Source organism: Triturus cristatus, chromosome 1_2 (genome assembly GCF_964204655.1).
Source record: "Triturus cristatus chromosome 1_2, aTriCri1.1, whole genome shotgun sequence".
Lineage (NCBI taxonomy): Eukaryota > Metazoa > Chordata > Amphibia > Caudata > Salamandridae > Triturus > Triturus cristatus.
This window is the reverse complement of record NC_140580.1, coordinates 139,364,193-139,383,994: the sequence shown is the minus strand read 5'-3', so window position 1 is coordinate 139,383,994 and position 19,802 is coordinate 139,364,193. Positions and strand designations below refer to the sequence as shown.

Below are 19,802 nucleotides of genomic sequence, written 5' to 3'. Positions count from 1 at the left end.
GCGGCACCCGCTCTTTAGCTTAAAACTTCTTAAGCTAAAGCGGGGGTGCCGCGATTGCTTCAAAAGTAAAGAAATAGAAAAAATTGCATCTCTACACCTTTTTTTCTATTTCTTCACTTTTGAAGCAATCACAGCACCCATGCTTTAGCTTAAGATGTTTAAAGCTAAAGCATGGGTGCCGCCATTGTAACAAAAATAAACAAATAGAAAAAAAAGCATGCGGCCACCATTTTTTTTCTATTTGTTTACTTTTGTTACAATCACGGCACCAGCGCTTTAGCTTAAAACATCTTAAGCTAAAGCGCGGGTGCCGTGATTGCTTTAAAAGTAAAGCTATAGAATTTTGTCTAATTCTTTACTTTTGAAGCAATTGCGGCACCCGTGCTTTAGCTTACAATGTTTAAAGCTAAAGTGTGGGTGCTGCAATCGACTTGCAATGCAATAGGTCTTGTATTACTAAAAGTTTGAGCTATTGGCTTTACATTATTATTAGCAACGCCAATAGCTCATCTTCAGTAATGCGAGACCTATTGCATTGCAAATGCTTGTTTCTCTTGCTCTGGGTCAAAGCCTATAGAGAAAAAATAAGTGCTGGTCCTCAAAACTGATTGCGGTGGGCCCCACCTACAACCACCGGTATAATTTAAGCACTGGGTTTTGTAGCTTTCAACGCACTCTGATTTAGTTTCTTGGAGGGCAGATCATGAACCCGACTTAAAAATATAATATTTTGAGTTATGCCTGCAAAAACGTGTGATGAATGACTGCATGTATTCACTGTGTGCAAGAACTGCCAAAAGTCAGTGAAATAGAAATGCAAAGCTTACATATGTTTGCACAAACTACACACCTACGTCACAAGCTCTCTTAGGGGTGTGTTTGACATGTAGTCCTAGAATTTCGATGCAAATGTGGTGACCATCCATTCAGGTAACATGCGGTGGGTATTTACAAACATTTGTAAGTGCACTTCTCACACCTACCTGCACGCTTTATTACTTCTGCCACCCCCAGGTGTCAGTGCTGGGAATTGTGGTGTGGGAAATAGGGTGGAAGGGGGGTGGGGAAAGGCGGAATCTCTGATTTAACATTTAACCAAAGATAGCGGTAACTTAACTTAAACCTTTGGTTTTTTAGTGAATTTGTGCTGTTTTATATCATATACCACATCCAACATTTTTCCAACCCGTCCAAGGTGGACAACACCCGATGTACATGGCCTTTGCCCGTTTTCAGCGAAGGCTGGCCGTAGCGCCTGGACTCAATCCTTTCCTATCCCTCCCTTAGAGCCACTTCAGTTTGCTGGTGTCTGCATATCTGATGTGCTACATGGGCTTTTCGTGTTCAAGAGTAACTGACCGTTTTGTTCTGGTGTAATGAAGCTACAACTTGGATTATTTGTCATTTCTCCTGTCGTTATCTCGTTCCACGTTAGGGGTGGGAGCACTGAAACAGGCCTGGCTCTGAAGTACATCCAACGGAAAGGGTTTCCTGGAGGAAGAGGGGCCTCTGTTCCCAAAATCGTCATCCTCCTGTCTGATGGGAAATCCCAGGGCCACGTGAGTGCGCCTGCGAAGCAGCTGAAAGAGAGCGGCGTCACCGTCTTCGCCGTCGGCGTCAAGTACCCAAGGTGAGGACGTTCATCCGTGCACGTGTCCCTCTGCTGTCTGCGCATGCTCGAACCCTGAGGTATTGAAGTGATCTAGAGGCAATCAGTGGAGGAGGAAAGCTGCAGATAATCAAAGCGATTTGGGCAGAGCAGTTAAAGATCTATGAATTCTAGTTCTGTATTAATTTGCACATCTATGATTTGTATTTTTGAGTAGAATCATTTGAGCATCATAAACAGAAATGCTGCACAGAAACCTGTCAAGCGGTACCACGAAACAAGGCAGCAGTTGGTAGTGAACAAAAAATTATTAGGAAAGAAGGTGGTGCATGAGTTATTATTCATGATAATAATATTACTAACTGTACATTTATAAGCCAGTCACTAAGGCGTTTGATGTCCCTGTAAAGAGATCAGGCTGAATGCTGTAATGCAGTGACTTGGTATAGCCCTATAATTCCTTGGTACATTCCACTGTTTAAATCATGGCTCTTAGCGATGATTGATGGCTGGGCCGCTGTGCGCGACCTCCCCCACTTCGCAGCTTACTTCGCTGTGCATGACATCTCCTTTAAAGCCTGTAGAAAGACCACTTGCAGCCCCTGTCTCCTCTGACCAGCGCCTCCGCCGTTCATGGTCTCTTCTTCCTGAGAGCCTGCATAGCTTCATCTTTCCATTGGTCCCTCCTTGTTTAGGTGCGGTCACGGCAGGAGAGGAGAGTGGGACTGTCACATAACTATGTGCTTGGAATAAGTGATTGCAAGTGAGCAGTAATTTTCTTATTACAAGCACGTTTTCACGTCGGAAGAAGCCTGTAATGAGAAAATTAGGGATGCCATATTATATGGAGGTAAACATCTCCTATAAATTATAAGTCAATTATAGGATTTAAATTGAAATGTATACGTCTGAGCCAAGGGAGTCTTCATGCATCTGCACCCATGCTGTTAACTGTTGGGTTTTGTGATGGGAGGAGAACTCTATATTTTTCCAAAAAGGTGCTGCTCATAAGTTATTTCAAGGTGCGCAGCAAGGTGCGCAGGGTTGTGATAACTCAGGGTGCACGAAAGAGTACTCTATTGAAGGGTAAAGAGCTGGGTCTTAAAGCAAATGTAGGTGATGCACTGCTAAGGTGATGTTGGATTTGAGATCAAAAGAGGCGCTGCACAGTGCAAAGTAGATGTTTGGATGTTGTTCCACCTCTTTTGTAGAATATATGCTGTTTCCTACTGTGGTACTTTGCCTGATCTTGGCAATATTGCAAAGTTTCCACCTAGATTCACCAGAAATTTCTCAAGGGTTTATAGTAGCAAACTAGGCGCCCTGATATTTGGGAACAGTACTGTGTTTGGGGAAATATCCATTACAATGCAGTCATTACATTGCACTGCTTTTAAAACGCAACTGTTACAACACAGCTGCCTTTACAATGCATGCCATTACAAAGGATGCCATTACAACGCATGTCAATACAATGCATGCCATTACAACGCATGCCATTACAACGCATTATAAGGTATGTAATGGAGATTTTTTAGTTTTAGTTTGAGTATGAGTTTTGGGGTAGATGGGAATAGTAATTTTTACCCCTACACTAGCCAACACTTTCCCTACTGTTGCACTCACTGGAGTGAGAATAGTAATTTTTATCCCCTACACTATCCAACACTTACCCTAGTGTTGCACTCACTGGAGTGGGAATAGTAATTTTTACCCCTACACTATCCAACACTTACCCTACTGTTGCCCTAAAAGTATTGTGCATTGTAATGGTATGCGTTGTAATGGAATGTGTTGTAATGGTAGTTTTTAAAAATGCGCTGTAATGGCATGTGTTATACAATCATGCAATGTAATGGTAGTTGCGATGTAAGAACTGCATTGTAAAAGCATGCGTTGTAATTGTTTGCGTTGTAACGTCATATAGTCCTGTGTTTGTCTTTGTTGGTCAAAGTTAGCGGTTTTCACGCAATTCCGAATGCCAATATTAGCCCCGTTATTTCAGTAACAGTATGGCATGGTGCTGTCTGTTATCTCTGAATGCGCGTCTTGCCTCTGTGTTCAGCACCATTTGAGGTCTATTGAATTTCTTTCCAGCATCGATATAGAGAATATTGCAGTGGTCTAGCTGTGCTCTTACTTTGACCTAGACTATTGTGACAGGATGTGCCTTGTGACGCAACATTTGAGTTTTTGTACAGTAGTTAAGGAATAATTTGCTAGTCTGGTCACTTCCTTCACTTGATCCTGCAAGGGCACAGTTCTACTAAAATGGCAACTATCGTAACCTATGTAGCTGTATTTTTTACCAAGACGTACAAAGATTGCGGCTTTGAAAAACTGTTTCATGCAATGCGAGTTTGTAGTGTCGAGATATCTATTTGCTAATTTAGAAGTTTGGTGCGTATGAGACTGCTGTGTGTGGAGCTAAAATGCAGACATCCAATTATGTCTGTGGTGGTGGATGAAAGAATTGCTGTGGGTGTATTGTGAGAGGGTTTAGAGGTGGGGCTTAGTGTCCTGTTGAATATTGTTACATATTGTATTGAAAGATGGTTGATACTTTGATGTTTAATTGTTTGGATGCATCTCATATATGGTCTAGGGATACGGTGCTGGGAGATTAACTCGAATAGCTTTCGGAATAGATAACGGCATTTGTGAGGTTGGAGTTTGTTTTATTTTGCACTGAATGGCTTTGTGGTATTCTTTGGACATTGCTTTATATCGTACAGGGTTAGATGAACCTGGTGTTTGTTGCTTGGCAGATTCAGGTCAGCTGACTTTCTGTGTTAGGGTTCTAAGAGAGTTGTTGAACAAGTCATTGTTTTGTAGGGCAGGTTGCTTTGTGAAGGGGCAGCAATGTCTGACAATTGAAACAAGCATTGGCATAGCCAATAGGTCTCGCTTTTGGGACCTTATAAGTGTTTAGCCATGCAACAGTTTATGTTGTTGTACCAAAGATATTATGCTGCATAACTAAATACTTATAAGTCCCAAAAGCGAGACTGTTAGACCTGGCACCTTGGCGTGAGTTTCCCTTCCACTTTTTGATGGTGTGCCTCGATTGTTTTGCTGGTGTTGTCCGCTCAGGGCACTGCGCCACGGCTAATCCGTGCCGCAGTGCAAGTGCTCCCTAAGTAAAGTGTACCTGTAATTGATGTTCATGATTGGTTTATTGGATTCACTGTCAGTCCCCAGTAGAGTGCACCAGGGGTGCCAGGGCTTGTGAATGCCAATACTGCTGGTGGGCTTGCAGCGCTGGTTGCGCCACCCACCGAAAGCGGCCCTGTAAAATGTGTCTAGGGTCTGCCACCGCAGACCCTGTGCGCGGTCCGGGACCGTCCCGCTGACTGCGCAAGTGCCCCCACTTGCCAGTCCCTAAACCTTCCCTTACCTACATATTAGTCACCCCTCTGGTAGGCCCAAGGGCAGGGTGCATTGTAGGCATAAGGTAGGACATGCCCTGATGTGTGTGGCATGTCTTAGTAGTGAATTACAGCCCTTTTCGTTCTTCACTATTGAAGGCTACCTGCTCTCCATAGGCCAGAATGGGCTGCCGGGATCACGCCAACGCTGTGACCCCAGTGGACTCAGAGAGCATGGTAGAAGTGTCAAGTTTAGTATGCCTGAACTCAGGATGATAAAATACTTCTTGTAGTCAAGTTTATTTTAGTATCCTGGGTTTGTAAATGCTACTTTTAGAAAGTTAGTATTTACTGACCTGACCATCTCAGTCCGCCTCTGCTGTGTGTGTGTGTTCTGCCTGGCAACAGTAAGGAGCAGGGTGGGGGGATCCCCAGAGACAGGTTGGCTGCCAGGTGGTTGGCCGGGAGATGACACCAGGATGGGTGGGAGGAGTACACCTTGACTCTTGAATAGACCTGTGCTCTGCCACCACAAAGCCGGCGCCACCCCCTGTGGGGCGGCTGATGTCTCTGCCCTGCTGCTGAAAGGAAAGAGCAGAGTCACCATAACAAAGTGCTCCAGAACTGGACTGAGCCAGGCCTAGGCCCCCTGGCGCTAAAGAACAAAAGAATCATGGTATAAAAGTAGAAGCCTGGCTCCTAAGAAATCAGAATCCTGTTTACCACAAAGAACCTCTGCCCGACTAGAAGGAGAAGAAGACGCCGGAGGAGCTGGCCTGCTGCTTGCCTTGCTGAGAAAGGAGAGGAAGAGACTTACTGAAAAGACTTTGCTACTTTGTGCTTGAACATTCTCCAAGGGCTTGATCTGAGCTTGCCCCCTGAACTGAACCCCAGGACCAGTGGGTTCTCTGTGCTTCTTGCTCATCCTCCAATTCGAGCCGTGTGTGCATCCCGCTGGAAAAGAGACTGCGCCCCTCATCGCCCCTCCTAGGGCCGTGACACTCAGAAGCTCGCCTGCCTCAAACCCGTGAGAGCCCCGCTCCGTCCCGAGCTGCTCTCTGTCCCCGGGCCAGGCCGCCTGCATCCCTGTCACCGCCTGCTACTGGAGCGCGCTGACCGCGCTATCACCCCTCCCGCCGGAAGCCGTCCGACGACTGTGATCTACGCCGGGTCATCCAGCTGCACTGACCGTGCCCTGCGACCCCGCTTCGCTATCCCCGCACATCTCAGGCCGCGCCGCCCCCGCTGTGGAGACCCTCCTGCACCGCCGTGCTAAAGGGTCGCTGGCCGCGCCTGCCTATGTGCCCACACCTGCTGATTGAGGACCCAAGAACACTTCCCAAGCTGAGAGTCGCACCGACCTGTGCCGACTCTCCACATCACGAAAGAAGTTCCAGTATCGGGCTCGGGGCCCGCAACGCCTTATTTCCCCGTTCACAGGAGCCGATCTCTGTGAGTACTGGAAACTACAAGTAACATTTGCGAGAGAACTACGAAGTATCCATTTGAAGCTACGAACAACGAACATTTGCCCGCTGTACAACCTGGTGGCATAGCGAAAACGTTATTGGTCTTGTGATAAGTCTGCTGAGATATATATACCTTATTTTTACATAAAGAATCGTATTTTTATATATATCCAAGTCTGGTGTCCGTTTCTGGGGGGATTGATGTATTTACTGTGTGTACGATTGTAAGTGCTTAACCAACAACGCCTGAGGAATCGCCTTGGCTGCTCACGCCACGCACCTAGAGGGTGAGCAAGGGTCATTCGCGAGGGGTTATCCTGCGCCCTGACGTGGAGGAGAGGGTTCCTGCTTGACACAAGGGCAACCTTGCGCCAACCAGAGATCCCCGACTCTAACAGAGACCTATTGGCTATGCTAATGCTTGTTTGAATAAGGTGGGAATCGTGATAGGCCGCGATTGTATGTGGAAATTATATACATCATCGTCCCTAATCTATTGACTGACTGTGGACCCAATTCAGAAAAAAAATTGAAAATGGACTGGCATTTTACGAATTTGCATGGGTACGGATCCACAAAGTCTTCCAAAGGCATACCTGCTTTTAGGGTTTTCTGTGATTTCCAACATTGTTGAGGCATTATTGCGCCATGATTGTAAGTAGTGTACATATATGCCCATGGGGAAATCTCTACACGTGTGCGCTAGCACTTTTTCTTATAAATGCCCCTGCTGCCCCGAGTGCTAGGATTTTTAAGTTCCTTTTCATCCCTGGCTGGAATATTATTTACTCCCACCATTCACAGGAGGAAATCTTAGACCATTTTCACGATAATAATGGGAATGAAATCTGTTTGTGACTACCAACTAACTCAGTATTTTGTGGGTGTGCACTTTCCACCCCTAGTGGAGGATTTACTAATTTCTCATAACTGTTTATTTGCCATTAAGGGGTGGGTCAACATCATGTTTTGTGTGCACCTTTCTAATCCAACACCTGTTGTATGTCACTTGGTGGCCGCTGATTGTCTGATGGTGCCAGAAACAAAGACTGAAAGAATTAATGAACTATCTCTCTTTGTGGCTTCTGCTTCTCTGATGGTGTCAGAAGCAAAGACTGAATGAATTAATGAACCATCACTCTTAGTGGCTTTTGCTTATCTGAGCGGCTGCAGCTTTCGATGGTGTCAGAAGCAAAGACTGATTGAATTAATGAAGGCTCCTGTAATGCACCGCAGCACAGACTGAATTGCTTCTGGGCGCTTCCACGTCGAGGAGGCGGCAGGTTATTAAGGTACATTTTCATTGTCCTTCTGAAGCCAGTTAACTGGCTTGGTGCAGAGACCGTGTATGCGGCACGTGACACACTCAGGGATCCCTGCCTGCGAGGTGTATCTTGGAGCATCGACTAGACCTCATCTGGCACAAGGAATGTTTGTAGAAAGGCTGTTACACAACAAATATAAACAACGTGGCATATTCCATGGCAATTTTAAATAAATAAGAGGTGCAAGAAAATAGACACTTGTGTCAAAAAGCAGAGAGCGAGTAAAGAGCAGCAAAGCTCTTCGAATGAATCACTGTGTACTGTCTGATCGGATGGTTTACCGTACAAAGTGAATCACTTCTAGGCGCTTTCAGAATATGGAAGTGGGGCATCATTGTTAAAGGAACGTGCCCCGTCCTGCATGCACCTCTAGCAATCACTATCAAAACGCGTTTTTCAACTCTTATTTATTGATGACTTCAGCTGGGGTTTAAAGATGTATTGTGATGTCATTCACTGGATAGCCCCTTTAAGACATGTGCTCATCAGGTTTCTTTGTGTTGGTCAGTTGGATGGGATGGCGGGGATATCGAAAGCCTACGAACCCTGTGTTAACCCCAACTGACTAACACTAAAGTTCCCTGCACAGAGGTAGGGAGTAGAGCGTGGCTCTACACAGGCGACAAGGGGAAGAGCCAATTACACGTGGACATCAGTAAAACGGAGAACTGTACAGTGGAGGTAAAAAAGAGATCATTACATGTATATTTATTGAGGTATAATTAAGGAAAAACAGCAGGGAAGACAAAATGCTAAGGAAAAACAGCAGGGAAGACAAAATGCTAAGGAAAACAAACATTGGCCGCGCGGTCGTGAAAGTGACACGGCCGCGCAGCCATGAAAGTGAAACTGATCGCGATCGCGCGAAACACAGGTAACTAAGGAAAACGACTGCAAAAGTGAAAGCAGGGATGCGCGCGCGCCGGCAAACACGCGAGTGGTGCGCTCGCAGCAGCGCCAAAAGTGAAAGTAATCCCGCTCCAGATGGCGCCTCGGGTGCTGAAAGCCTGGCGGTTGCGCGGTGCATGCTCGCGTGATCGCAAGAGCTAGGCCAGCCAAAGCGTGGGGTAGCACTTTGAAAACCCACCTACTGAATGTCTCGCAGTTCAGAGCATGCGCTGGCTCAGGCAAGACTTAAAAAATGCTGTTTAGAGAGATTAGTATGTCCTGCTGAGAGTACTCTGTGGCTTTCAGGGAATTTTGTTGAGGAGAAAATTGTGAAATAATAGCTTAGTGAGTGATGGTTTGTGTGTTGCTTGTTAGTGAGGTTAGGTGATTGTGCTTGCACAGGGGATGGCACTACAAGCTATCCAAGGTCGTGCTGTGTGTCGATTCCCAGGTTATGTTGAAAGGTCAGGTGTAGGGTATCCGTGACATGGACTGGTGATGTGAAGGTGTGATTACTGAATGACGTCTAGGCCAATTATGCGCTCTATCAGGATGGAACAGGTTCTGATGCACAATCAGTTAAGAAGATGATGCAGACAAAGTGAATTATGTTTTGGTTGTTGAAGAAAAGTTGAGTTGTGTTAAGGGAAGGCATTATGAACTGGTTCTGAGAAGGGTGCATTAGAGATTATGTGCATGTGGAAGAGTGGTATTTGTGATTAGTAAGTTCTCCAGGTATTTCTTTCCTAGTGGTTGTTGGGTTATTTGAAACTTAGTGTGACCGGTGGAATGGTTTGGAGTAAGTAGAAGGGTAAGAGGGTGAGCACGGTGGACTGAATGCATGCACGGTGTAGCGAATGTGGAAGAGATGCGAAGTGGACAAAACTGAAACGTGTTATCTGTTTATCCGAGTTAGTGATGTGAGGGGTGTAAGTGGCAGGAGGACAGATTGCTATGAAGAGTGGTGGGTTAAGAGGTTGAAAGATTCTTGAGTGATTGTTTTAAATAATGGGGTAAGTGGTGGAGTGAAAGTGTGTATCATAGTCAGAAATACCAAACATGTGAAGAATGTGAGTTCGACCAAGTGCAGCGGGGTCTCTGATGTGTTCTCAAAAGCATTTTCTCACAATGGATATTTGTAATACGCAATGGACTTTGGATAGTCCTGCCTATTAGTGCATTCCGTTGCGTGCACTGACAAAGGAGCGTCCACACAAGTATCTTCTGTGCTGCGGATTGATGTGTGTTTCCAGTCATCTCAATGCTGTGTATTTTGTTGTGCAGGTGGGAAGAGTTGCACCTGTTGGCCAGCGAGCCCGCTGAGAAGCATGTGCTGTTTGCTGAGCACGTGGATGATGCAGTAAACGGTCTGTCTAGCACCTTGACCAGCTCCACTGTGTGCAGCGCTGTGCCTCCAGGTAACTCAACAGAGTATATCGTCATAGACTACTACATTCCAGGACTTTCTAGCTGCCATTGCCCACTAGCCATTCCGACTAGCCTGCGCTGTAAACCATTCTGAAAGCCAGAAAGCCTGTGTTTGACCTAGAGAACAGCCACATATTGGCATCAAACCTATACACAGAATCCAACACAAGTGATGCTAGTTTCTGCCTCTCACCACTCCCACCACTGACCACGTACATGAAGATATGAGGGCCAGTAGTAGAGGCAAGGACAGAGCTATAGAATAGGAGCAAAAACAGACACCGGACTCTACTAATTCTGCCTCAACGCTCTGCTGGTCTGTGAGGTCTGTGGAATGTAGTGAGTCCCTACAAGGAAAATAATCCAAAGTGGCTGCTGTCTCTCTGGAAGACGCATGAGTTTGGCCTGCTGGGACTCGTAGTCTTTTTACTGCGCTGTCGCAAAGTGCGGTCCTCCATAAGTACACTACTTAAGTCCACACAGCACCAGCACTCTGCAATGACTGCTGAAATTCCCTTGACATGAACAGGTTAGTTTCATAAAGAAGATGCAAGCCCTATGGAGGGAGGGACACAGCCTCCAAACAGAGGATCGAAGATTGAACCCTTCAGAGTGCTTCAGACTCTAAGCAGTGCTGAATTCCCAACACATCCATATTCCAACAGGTCTGATTATATTAGTACATTTCATATATTTTTTTAATCCCTATAGAGCACAAGATATTGCTACACTCAGATTTTATTTACTTGAATTTGTTTATTTTTTAGAGTTTTATATAGCATAAACTAGATCCTGGGGTTTCAGATCTCTTTACATTAGAACAGTTACAATGCACAAGTGTTTAACTGTGGTGCACTGCATTGTCATAAGGACAGACTTAAGATACAATTCCTGTTGGGCCACTTACATTCTACATAGATTTAACCTACAAGCCTGACGTAATGGAGTTATTTCTGGCCCAAACAATTTGGTTGCTGCAAACTGTACTGGGAGTACTTGAGCCATATTACACAATTAGTGTTTGACTTGATATTAAAGACTTGAAACGCTATGAAAAGTGGTGAAAACCATTACTTGCTGCCTTCCCAAAAAGTGGGGAAGCAAACTTAAAATGAAAGATTGTCTCCAAGGAAGAATTGTCGCTAATCTAAAGCTCACTGGTATGAAGGTATTACTGCAAGTCAGGTAACCTAGGTGAAGGTCACTGAAAATTAACTGCATTAAGTTATCTGTACTTCTCTGATCAAGTATTGTCTGGGTCAAAATCAAAAGGATCTTTTCATTTACACTTATAAAGCATCATCATTGTGCGACTACTGTTTTTCACAAGATGCTGTAATCAAAGTCAAAGTTAAAGTAGTCTTTTTTTCGATAATTTCAATCATCAAAGACACAATAAAAATACAATACATTAATCCTCAAACATCACTGGCTACAAAATTCGATAATACAAATAATGTATAAGGTAAGATTAGAATAATAAAATCTATCAAAAAGGTTAAAAAAAATTAAAAAAGCATTATACATTTCATAATATAACACAAATGATACCCATATATATAGCAGCTTAGGTATAATGTTTTTATAAAACTCCGCTACTAAGGAAAGTAAACCTAGGATACCAAAGAATCCCTATTTGGATTCCACTAGTTTTTTAATGTTATTTCTGCGGATGGCCCACATCCAACTCAAGTACTTAGCCATTGCAATAGCTATGTCTTCCCGCTGATTTGTTTTCAAGATGCGTAAGGTAGTTAAACTTGATCTAGTGGCAAGATTATAGCATATCAACTTTAGCCATTTATTTCTCGGGCATTTATATGCAGAGCATACAAATAAAATATGCATTATGGACACATCCATCAATTGGCATGAAGGACATTTAATATCGATTTAATTTTGCCATTTTATAGTAAAAGATTTTATGGGCAATGAGCCTACTCTAAATTGATGGAACCGTTTCCTGTCACTAGGTATCGTAATAAAATTCCAATATGCTTCAAGTCTTGGTTCAGTTTTGTGTTCTAAGAAAATGCCAGTAAGAGAGGAATTTTGTAAAAGAGACTACGACTTGGTGTTCACCATATTCCAATAAGCTTCCTTATAAACTTTTTTGGATGGGAACACACTACCCGTTGGATCCTCCCATAGATTGCTATACCCCATATCGACCAGTGTGCTTTTTATCTTTTGTAGCCATTTAATTTTGCCTGCCGAATCAAGTTCTTTAACATATTTCAATGCATTCGCATATGGTAGCAGCTCCGGCGTGGTCCAGAGCCTTCTCCAATACGCTATAGGCCTATATGGTGCTAGCTCCTCCAATGCGGTGCATCTCAGATCTAAAATGAGGTGTTTAAGAGGCGTTGATTGTGGAAGGCCTGTCAGTGCTCGCATGAACTTATTTTGGACTATAGCTAGCGGTGTTACATTTTCAAAGCCCCATAATTCGGTGCCATACAGTATTGAGGCTCTGAACTTTGCATTGTCAATCGTAATTGCAGGGCCTACCGGCTTAGTTTGTGAGAGCGAAATTCTTTTAAAAGGACACCTGCAAGTTGGGCATGCCTTAAGGTCAATAGGTCAATCTGTGGTTTTCAATTTAGTTTTTCTCCCCAATGTCACTCCCAGATAAGTAAATGTATCTGTTTGCTCAAGTATGGCATTGTCCATTACTACTCTCCCTTTTGCTGATTTATATCTGTGTAGAACCATACATTTTGTTTTATCTACATTGACCACTAAGTCGTGGTCTTTGCAAAATACCGTAAATCTATCCAGCACCCTTTGTAGGCCCATTTGTGTCTTGGATAGAATTAGGGTATCAACCGCGAACATTAGAAGCGGTACCTTAGAGCCTGTTAGTGATGGAGCATCTGTTGGACATGATAGGAAGTAGGTAAAAGCCCTATTAATAAAAAGCGAAAAAAGGGTAGGTGCCAAAACACACCCTTGTCCTACTCCTTTGCCTACAGGGAATCATTTGGTGACCTTTCCCAGCGAACCGGAGCATAGTTAGACTCATGCAGTATGATAATCACATAGAGAAGTTCTGGAGGCATCCCTGCTTCCTTTAGGGATTCCCATAGTTTATTTAGGGGGACTAAATCAAATGCAGATTTAAAGTCTATAAAGGCAGCATATATAGTTTCCCCTGCCAAAATTACTGTGCTCCAGTAAATCATTGTGAATCTAAAGACTTGGTCTATAGTACTGACATGGGGGCGGAAGCCAGCCTGTAATGTTGATAAAATCTCACATTCGTCTATCCAGATATTTATACAGCTCAACACGAGCCGGGCCATAATCTTTTGCATCGTGTCTATTAAACTTATTGGCCTGTAGTTTTTTGGGCAGGTACGATCTCCTTTTTTATAGATCGGTATGATCTCAGCTCCACGCCAAGAATCCGGGATGGGAGCCTCTTTTCCTATGGCAATTACTAATAAATGGATATATTTGACCCAGTTGGTTTTATCAAGTTTGAATAAATCTGCCGGAATACAATCCGGGCCAGGTGCCCTTCCAGTTTGGATTGCATCCAGACTATTTCAACCTCCCTGATCTCAAAAGTCAGTGTCGTCTCTGGGACTAAATCGAAGTTTGTGTTCAAGATGTCTGGCGGGGAATAAAATTGTGCCTCAAAATAGGAGACCCACTGTTCCGGTGCAACATTGTTGACCGGGGTTTGCAAAATTTTGCCACTTCCTCATTTTACAACCTGCCAGAATTTCTGCATATCTTTCCCGGAACTTGCTTGCATGAATTCATTCCATCTTAAATCATCAAACTCCTTTTTAGCTGTATATTGGGCTTTTTTTGTATGCAATCCGTGCAATTCTAACCTCCTCTATTTCCTTCCCTCTTATCGCCTGAGACAAGTGCCTATACGCAACTCTGCAATCCTTATTGTACCACTTGGCTGATTTTTTCGGGACTCGGTTGCTTGGTTTTTTACTCATAATAAAGAAACTTTTAAGTTTAACAAAGAGCTCTTCATGATCTTTTACAATTGCAAGATTACTGTTTGCATTGGGGATTAAAGCTGAAATAGTTAGTAGTGTATTCTCCAGTGCAATCTTCTTCAGCTCTAAGTTATGGTAATTTCCCAGTAACGTCGTCCATTTTACCCTTCTAATGTCATTTGTCATAATTACATCAGATGTTGCTATCTCAGTGTGCTCTACTTGGTTACCCATACCCATTAACTGTAAGGTTAGTAGTAAGGGATTATGGTCACTCTCTATTCTCGGTTGTATTACCATGTCTATAAGTCGAGGCCGTAGCTCCACACTAATAAGAAAGTAGTCAATACGCCTATTTCTTAGCTGATTATTAAAGGTGTGCTGGTCATCACTGTCCGATAGACTCCTTCCATTTACAGCCCTGATACCGCATTCCAGACAAAGGTTTTTTAGCTGCAGTGCTGCCTCTGTCCATTTTTCTATCGGGGGTAAAGTTAGCAGCGGGATACCCCAAAGGGAGTCCTCTTCACTGCTAAGACCACAATCTTCGTAGCCTCGGGGTTCACCTGCAATGACTATATAATTATTCTCCCCGAGTTTCTTTATAAGGGTAACTAAAATGGAAACAGTATTTGAAAATTTGCCACCCGCCAGCCCTCTTGCATAGACATTATTCACAATTATGTCTAGATCTTGTTGTGATCTTAGTCTAGTTGCTAAAATATCTGGGGTATTCGCTGGTATCTCTTCAATCCCATAACCTGGATTTTGTTTTAGCCAGATGGTTAGTCCCCCCGATGGTCACCCCCTTTGATTAGGAGTAGCGGGTTTTACAAAGTTCAGGAATCCCTGGCGAAAAATGGAATTCTGTGACCATGTTTCTTGGAAGGCCCAAATATCGTACCCCTCTATAAACGAAGACCAGTCTGAGGATACAATCTTGGATTGTAAATCAGCTATATTCCAAGATGCAATACCTATTGATCTTTGGTTTAGGGATTCATCATTATGGAAGTCAATGCCCTCCTGGTTTACATTTTCCTGCATAATTAAAGTTTCATTAGGTATTATTAATTTTGCTCTTACAGTCCCTGAAGACAGCTGAGGGGGATATGACTCTAGGCAAGCGCGATTTTGCTGTAAGTGTAACTGATTTTCATCACATTGTCTCAGGTCATTTACCAAAGTAACCCTATAATCTACATTGTGTCCCATGTTTAGGGACCCCAACAGTCTAATAGGTTGTGATAGAATGTCCTTAGCAACAGAGGCCGGAGGAGACTGGTTTCCGCTAATCTCTAGTTTGTGTTATATCCTGTGCACTAACCCCATTAAACAAAATTGTTGGAGACTGACCTATGCTACTCTCGTTATAATGCAATTGTGAGGGCTGTAGTCAATCGCAAGTTTCTAAATCAGAGAGAGGAGCACATCTATTTTCACAGTTTAAGTTGGGTTCCCTTGGTAAACCTCCTGATGCAGCCCTGGTCCGTCTCTCCTGCATTGAACATTGCTGGTGAATCTGTGGTATTATTGGATGGGGAGGTCTGTAATAAAAACCCAATGGTAGCACCCTGATGCTATTCCAATACCTATCTAGATCGGTGCACATCGTATTCAGTAGAAAAGTTACAATAAAACCATGATTGAAATGTAACACTACACAATCTCCCTCCTTTTCTTTTCTTAAAGGCCCTATCCAAGTTACTCTCCTAGCCATAATCAATTGGGTTTGTATGTTCATGTCCCACACCCCAGCCCCTCTCAGCTTTTGATCCATCCAGTGCATGACTTTAGTCATTAATTGAACTGTAGATTCAGCCTGACCCTCCCGCAATGATGGCACATTTCCCAGTACCACCACCAGTGGTGCAGCCGCTGGTGGTGGGTGCAAAGTTATAGACTGGGTTTCATGCTTAGTTGGACTTCGGGCCGGTCTTTCAATCCTCCTGTTGACACCTGAGCTTCCCTGCTCCACAGGCATTAAAGTTTGTCCAGTGGTTTCACAATCGCTAGTGGCCATTGATGGATTGGTTACAGCAACTGCTTTGTCCAATACTTTAGCAGCCACTGGACTCGTGGAAGTTTGTGCAAATTCACTGGGAGAGTCTGCTGATTTGTTAATTTCGTCCATAATTGTCGCTGGATTAAAATTCTTGGGTGGTGCTAGGGGTACGGGCTTTGTCCTTAAAGGTAAAATGGATGATTTGACGGGGATACCCGTTTACTAGTTTTCCTGGAAGTAACTTCAGTGGTCAAAACATTTTCGTTAGACGTTGGAGAAGACCCAATCTTAATTAGTAATGCCTCTGTTGCACGAAAGTTTGACTAAGCCAGTGATTCAAGGCCATTTAGCTCATCTTCAATCTGGACTAATCTCAGTATAATGGGGTTTAGAATAGTAGAAACCAAAGTTTCCAATCTTTGCCATGAGACTTCATCTATAGTCGGGCATGATGTTTGAGGAGTGACCGTAATCGATGTTTCTACAGGACTTGGAACTCTTGCACCCTGGTGAGCTAAATCGTCCCCCCCTCTTCTAGATTGCCTAGCCAATTTTGCAGGTTTGGGTCTCTGTGGTCCCCCCCCCTCTTTCTCTTCACCACCATATCTGAAATTTGGCCCAGGCTCGATGACTTTGACATTCCTGATGCCCTGGTTGTGGCTCTTTGGCTGGTGCAATTTGACTCTACTTCGGGGATGATCTCACAGGATGTCAATTCAATTAGTGGTTTGGGGACTATCTCTGGGGCTACAGCTCATATCATATCACTCAGTTGACCGTTTTTAGATCCACAATCCACAGTAGGGGGGGAAGCCACACCCCCCAAAGAAGATCTTTTATTTACAAACGGCTCCAAGGATAGGCGTCGTTCTGTCCTCACTATTTCATTTTCCAATACGGATGTAGCCCTAATCAAAAATTGATCTAGAGTCCCGGCAATGCTTCCGCCCGGCTGCGCACCCTTCCCCTTGCGCTTATTCATCTTAATTTTGTCTGAGCACGGCAAATCTATATTAACTGGGGTAGATACTAAGGTATCAGTTATTTTAGGATGATATGTGATTGAAAAACCGTCCACTGTACCTTATCTAATGCAGGTCTCAGAGGGAGGGCCCGGCCTCCTCCGGTCGCTGACGGGCGTGGACGGGCCCACCTTGACCCGGGCGTGTCCCGCGCTGAGGGAGCTCTGACCGGCTTTTAAGCGCCTCCTGGCGCGTTCAGACTCCGTCAGCGGCAAGCGCGCTGCAGGGACACCTGGGGAATGTAGTATTCCTCTCTCCTTGTTTCCGTGTACTGCTGGCTTTCTCCTTGGACACAGAGTTCGCCTTGGCGGTTATCAGGCACAGCGAAAAGATGCTGTAATCACTTTTTCCTAGTGATGATTTTTGACTACAAGACCCTTATAGATCATCTATGGTTGCTGTATGGACAGGGCCACTGGAATTATGTGGCACAACAGCCCCAAATTATGCGGCAGGGTTGACTATTTTATGTGACATGAAAAGGCAAATTATGTGGCACATGTTTTGATACTATTACTTCATTATACTCATTATTACACAGGGTAATACTGTCTGGGCAAATATTTCACTTCATCAGTACCAGTTTAGCTACCAAATACAGAAAAAAGAAACCAAAATATGACCAGTTAACCTTTGCAAACGAGCGCCCACTCCGCACGAACCCATGTTGTAAAGTTTTTAGTAACTTTGATCTGTATGAGGTAGAAACAATTTTTTGGGGTTAAAACTAGAGATTATGCAGCAGATTGTAGGATTATGTTGCAAATATGGCAAATCAATGATTATGCGTAAAAAAACACAGTCGCAGAATCACATAAATCAAGTGGCCCTGTGTATGGAGATCCTTGCTGACCTACACCAGCGTTTGGCCCATAACAATAGGGTTGTGCTCGCAGCAAAATGCTGCAAGAGCATCTAGTGTGCAATGGCAACAGTGAATGCTGAGTCTGGTGAACTAATGAGTCTTATATAAAATTGTTTTCCACCGTCTCCTATGATGTAAATTCGTTGTGATCCCACAGCATCATCCCACAAAGGGAGTGGCACATCTACTAAGACTTTCATACTTTCAGTAGCAATGGCAAGCAGGTTGTCAAAATCTACTCTGCTTGGATAATCAATTTCCCTGCTCACTCATACCCAAGACCCAGATGATAAAATGTTTGACTTGCTTGAGGGAGGATCTTTTTATTTTATCGCAGTGCATCAAAACATTTTTTGCTCAGAACCTAGATTCTCTCTTCCTGGCGACCCTTAGTCTTACAGTGAACAAAAGATGCATGCAAAAGCTTCACAATATAGTTGTGGCCTGCAGAACAGAGTCTGTATCATTAATGAATTCAGTAAACAAGCCAGACATCCTGTGCTTTACCCCATGGAAATGTTACTCTTGTTGCTGAGTTCCGCCTATGTACTAATACTAACTCTGGAAAGTTGTTCCTGTATTCTAAGTGTTTTATTTCAACTAATTCAGGATCAGAGATGGTGGTTGGTCGGGAGGCTGGACATTTACAATGATCTCCCCTATTGTACTTTGTCATCAGGAATACAACAAGACACATCATTCTGTCCAAAAGGACCGAATAGTCCTCGGCTGGTTTATAAATTTGAAGTTTCACACACAATTGGGCTTCTTCAGTTGGAACCCACGACTAATGCGAGGTGTTGGGTACATTCAATTGTCTAAGATCAGAAGTCTCAATGATGATGCATCTTACTCTACGGCACACCACTTTTATTTTCGCTTCAAGAACACCGTGCTGTACTCATTTGTGGGATGACCGAGCCTGGCTGGAAATAGTGTGCCGCGGAGGGAGAATAGCTCTATCCAAGCTCTTTGGTTTCTGGAAAGGAGAAAATGGATGCAATGTGTTGTTGTGGGCCTAGGAAAGAAGCGGTTGGTGGCAATAAGGCAGATCTCCATTGCATTGCAAAATGAGTTACCGGGTCCCAAAGTTTTCCTTAGGTGCCCCCGCTGCCATTGCTGAATGTGAGGGTTGCCAGATGCGAAGGCTGCCTTGTCTTGCCACATATCTCTTTCTTCCATCACCCGAACTTCCTGTCTCTTCATCTCACTCTTGCAGGTTGTTTTTCACCCCTGCTTCCTCCCATTGCCAGCGCTTCCCTATCTTTCTCTTCCTCCTCCTTCTTCTCTTCTGCCTTTTTAGGTCTCGGCTAGCGAAGGCTGCGCTTGCGTAGTCTCGCTCGCGAGAGATAATGACTTGGAGTAGAGGGGCTTGAACCCGCCCCTCTTCTCCCCTGTTCTCCATTGGCTGGCCTCTTGAATGCTGGCCAGCCATTGGAGAAGAGGTCCGTCACTCCGAACAGGCCCCGTCCTTTTCGGATTCGGGGGCGTGTTTTTTTCAACTTTTCTCATTATCTCCTCCAGCCAATGGCAAGAGGAGAGAAAAGCAAAACACGCCCCCGAATCCGGAAACGCCGCTGCGTTTCTCCGAGGCATTTCTGCTTCGCCTCGGAGAAAGGCGGTGGTGTCTTCCGGTGCCCTCGGCTTGTTCCTCTTTACTTGTTGTGGAAAGCAGGAGCTCTCCACGAACCAGTCAAGGTAGTTTATTCGAAACTGGATGGAAATTGAAGCTGAACAGACAAAACGGAAGTTTTAATCATCGTTGGTAAATCCGATCTTTGGCGGGACACATACCGGCCAGCAGAAGTTGATTCCTTACCCATGCAGTATTTCATGGTAAAAAGCCTTGTAGAAAAAA

At 44.2% G+C, this 19,802-nt stretch overlaps 1 protein-coding gene across 1 annotated transcript in view; it reads left to right on the top strand.

Annotated features, from left to right (window-relative positions):
• The window catches only part of VWA2 (von Willebrand factor A domain containing 2), a 270,127-nt gene that overhangs the window by 164,729 nt on the left and 85,596 nt on the right, over positions 1-19,802 (top strand). Inside the window, exons 6-7 of the mRNA XM_085603290.1 lie at positions 1,436-1,630; positions 9,944-10,077. Coding sequence (XP_085459416.1) covers positions 1,436-1,630; positions 9,944-10,077 — 329 coding nt within the window. The remainder of the gene's footprint in view (positions 1-1,435; positions 1,631-9,943; positions 10,078-19,802) is intronic.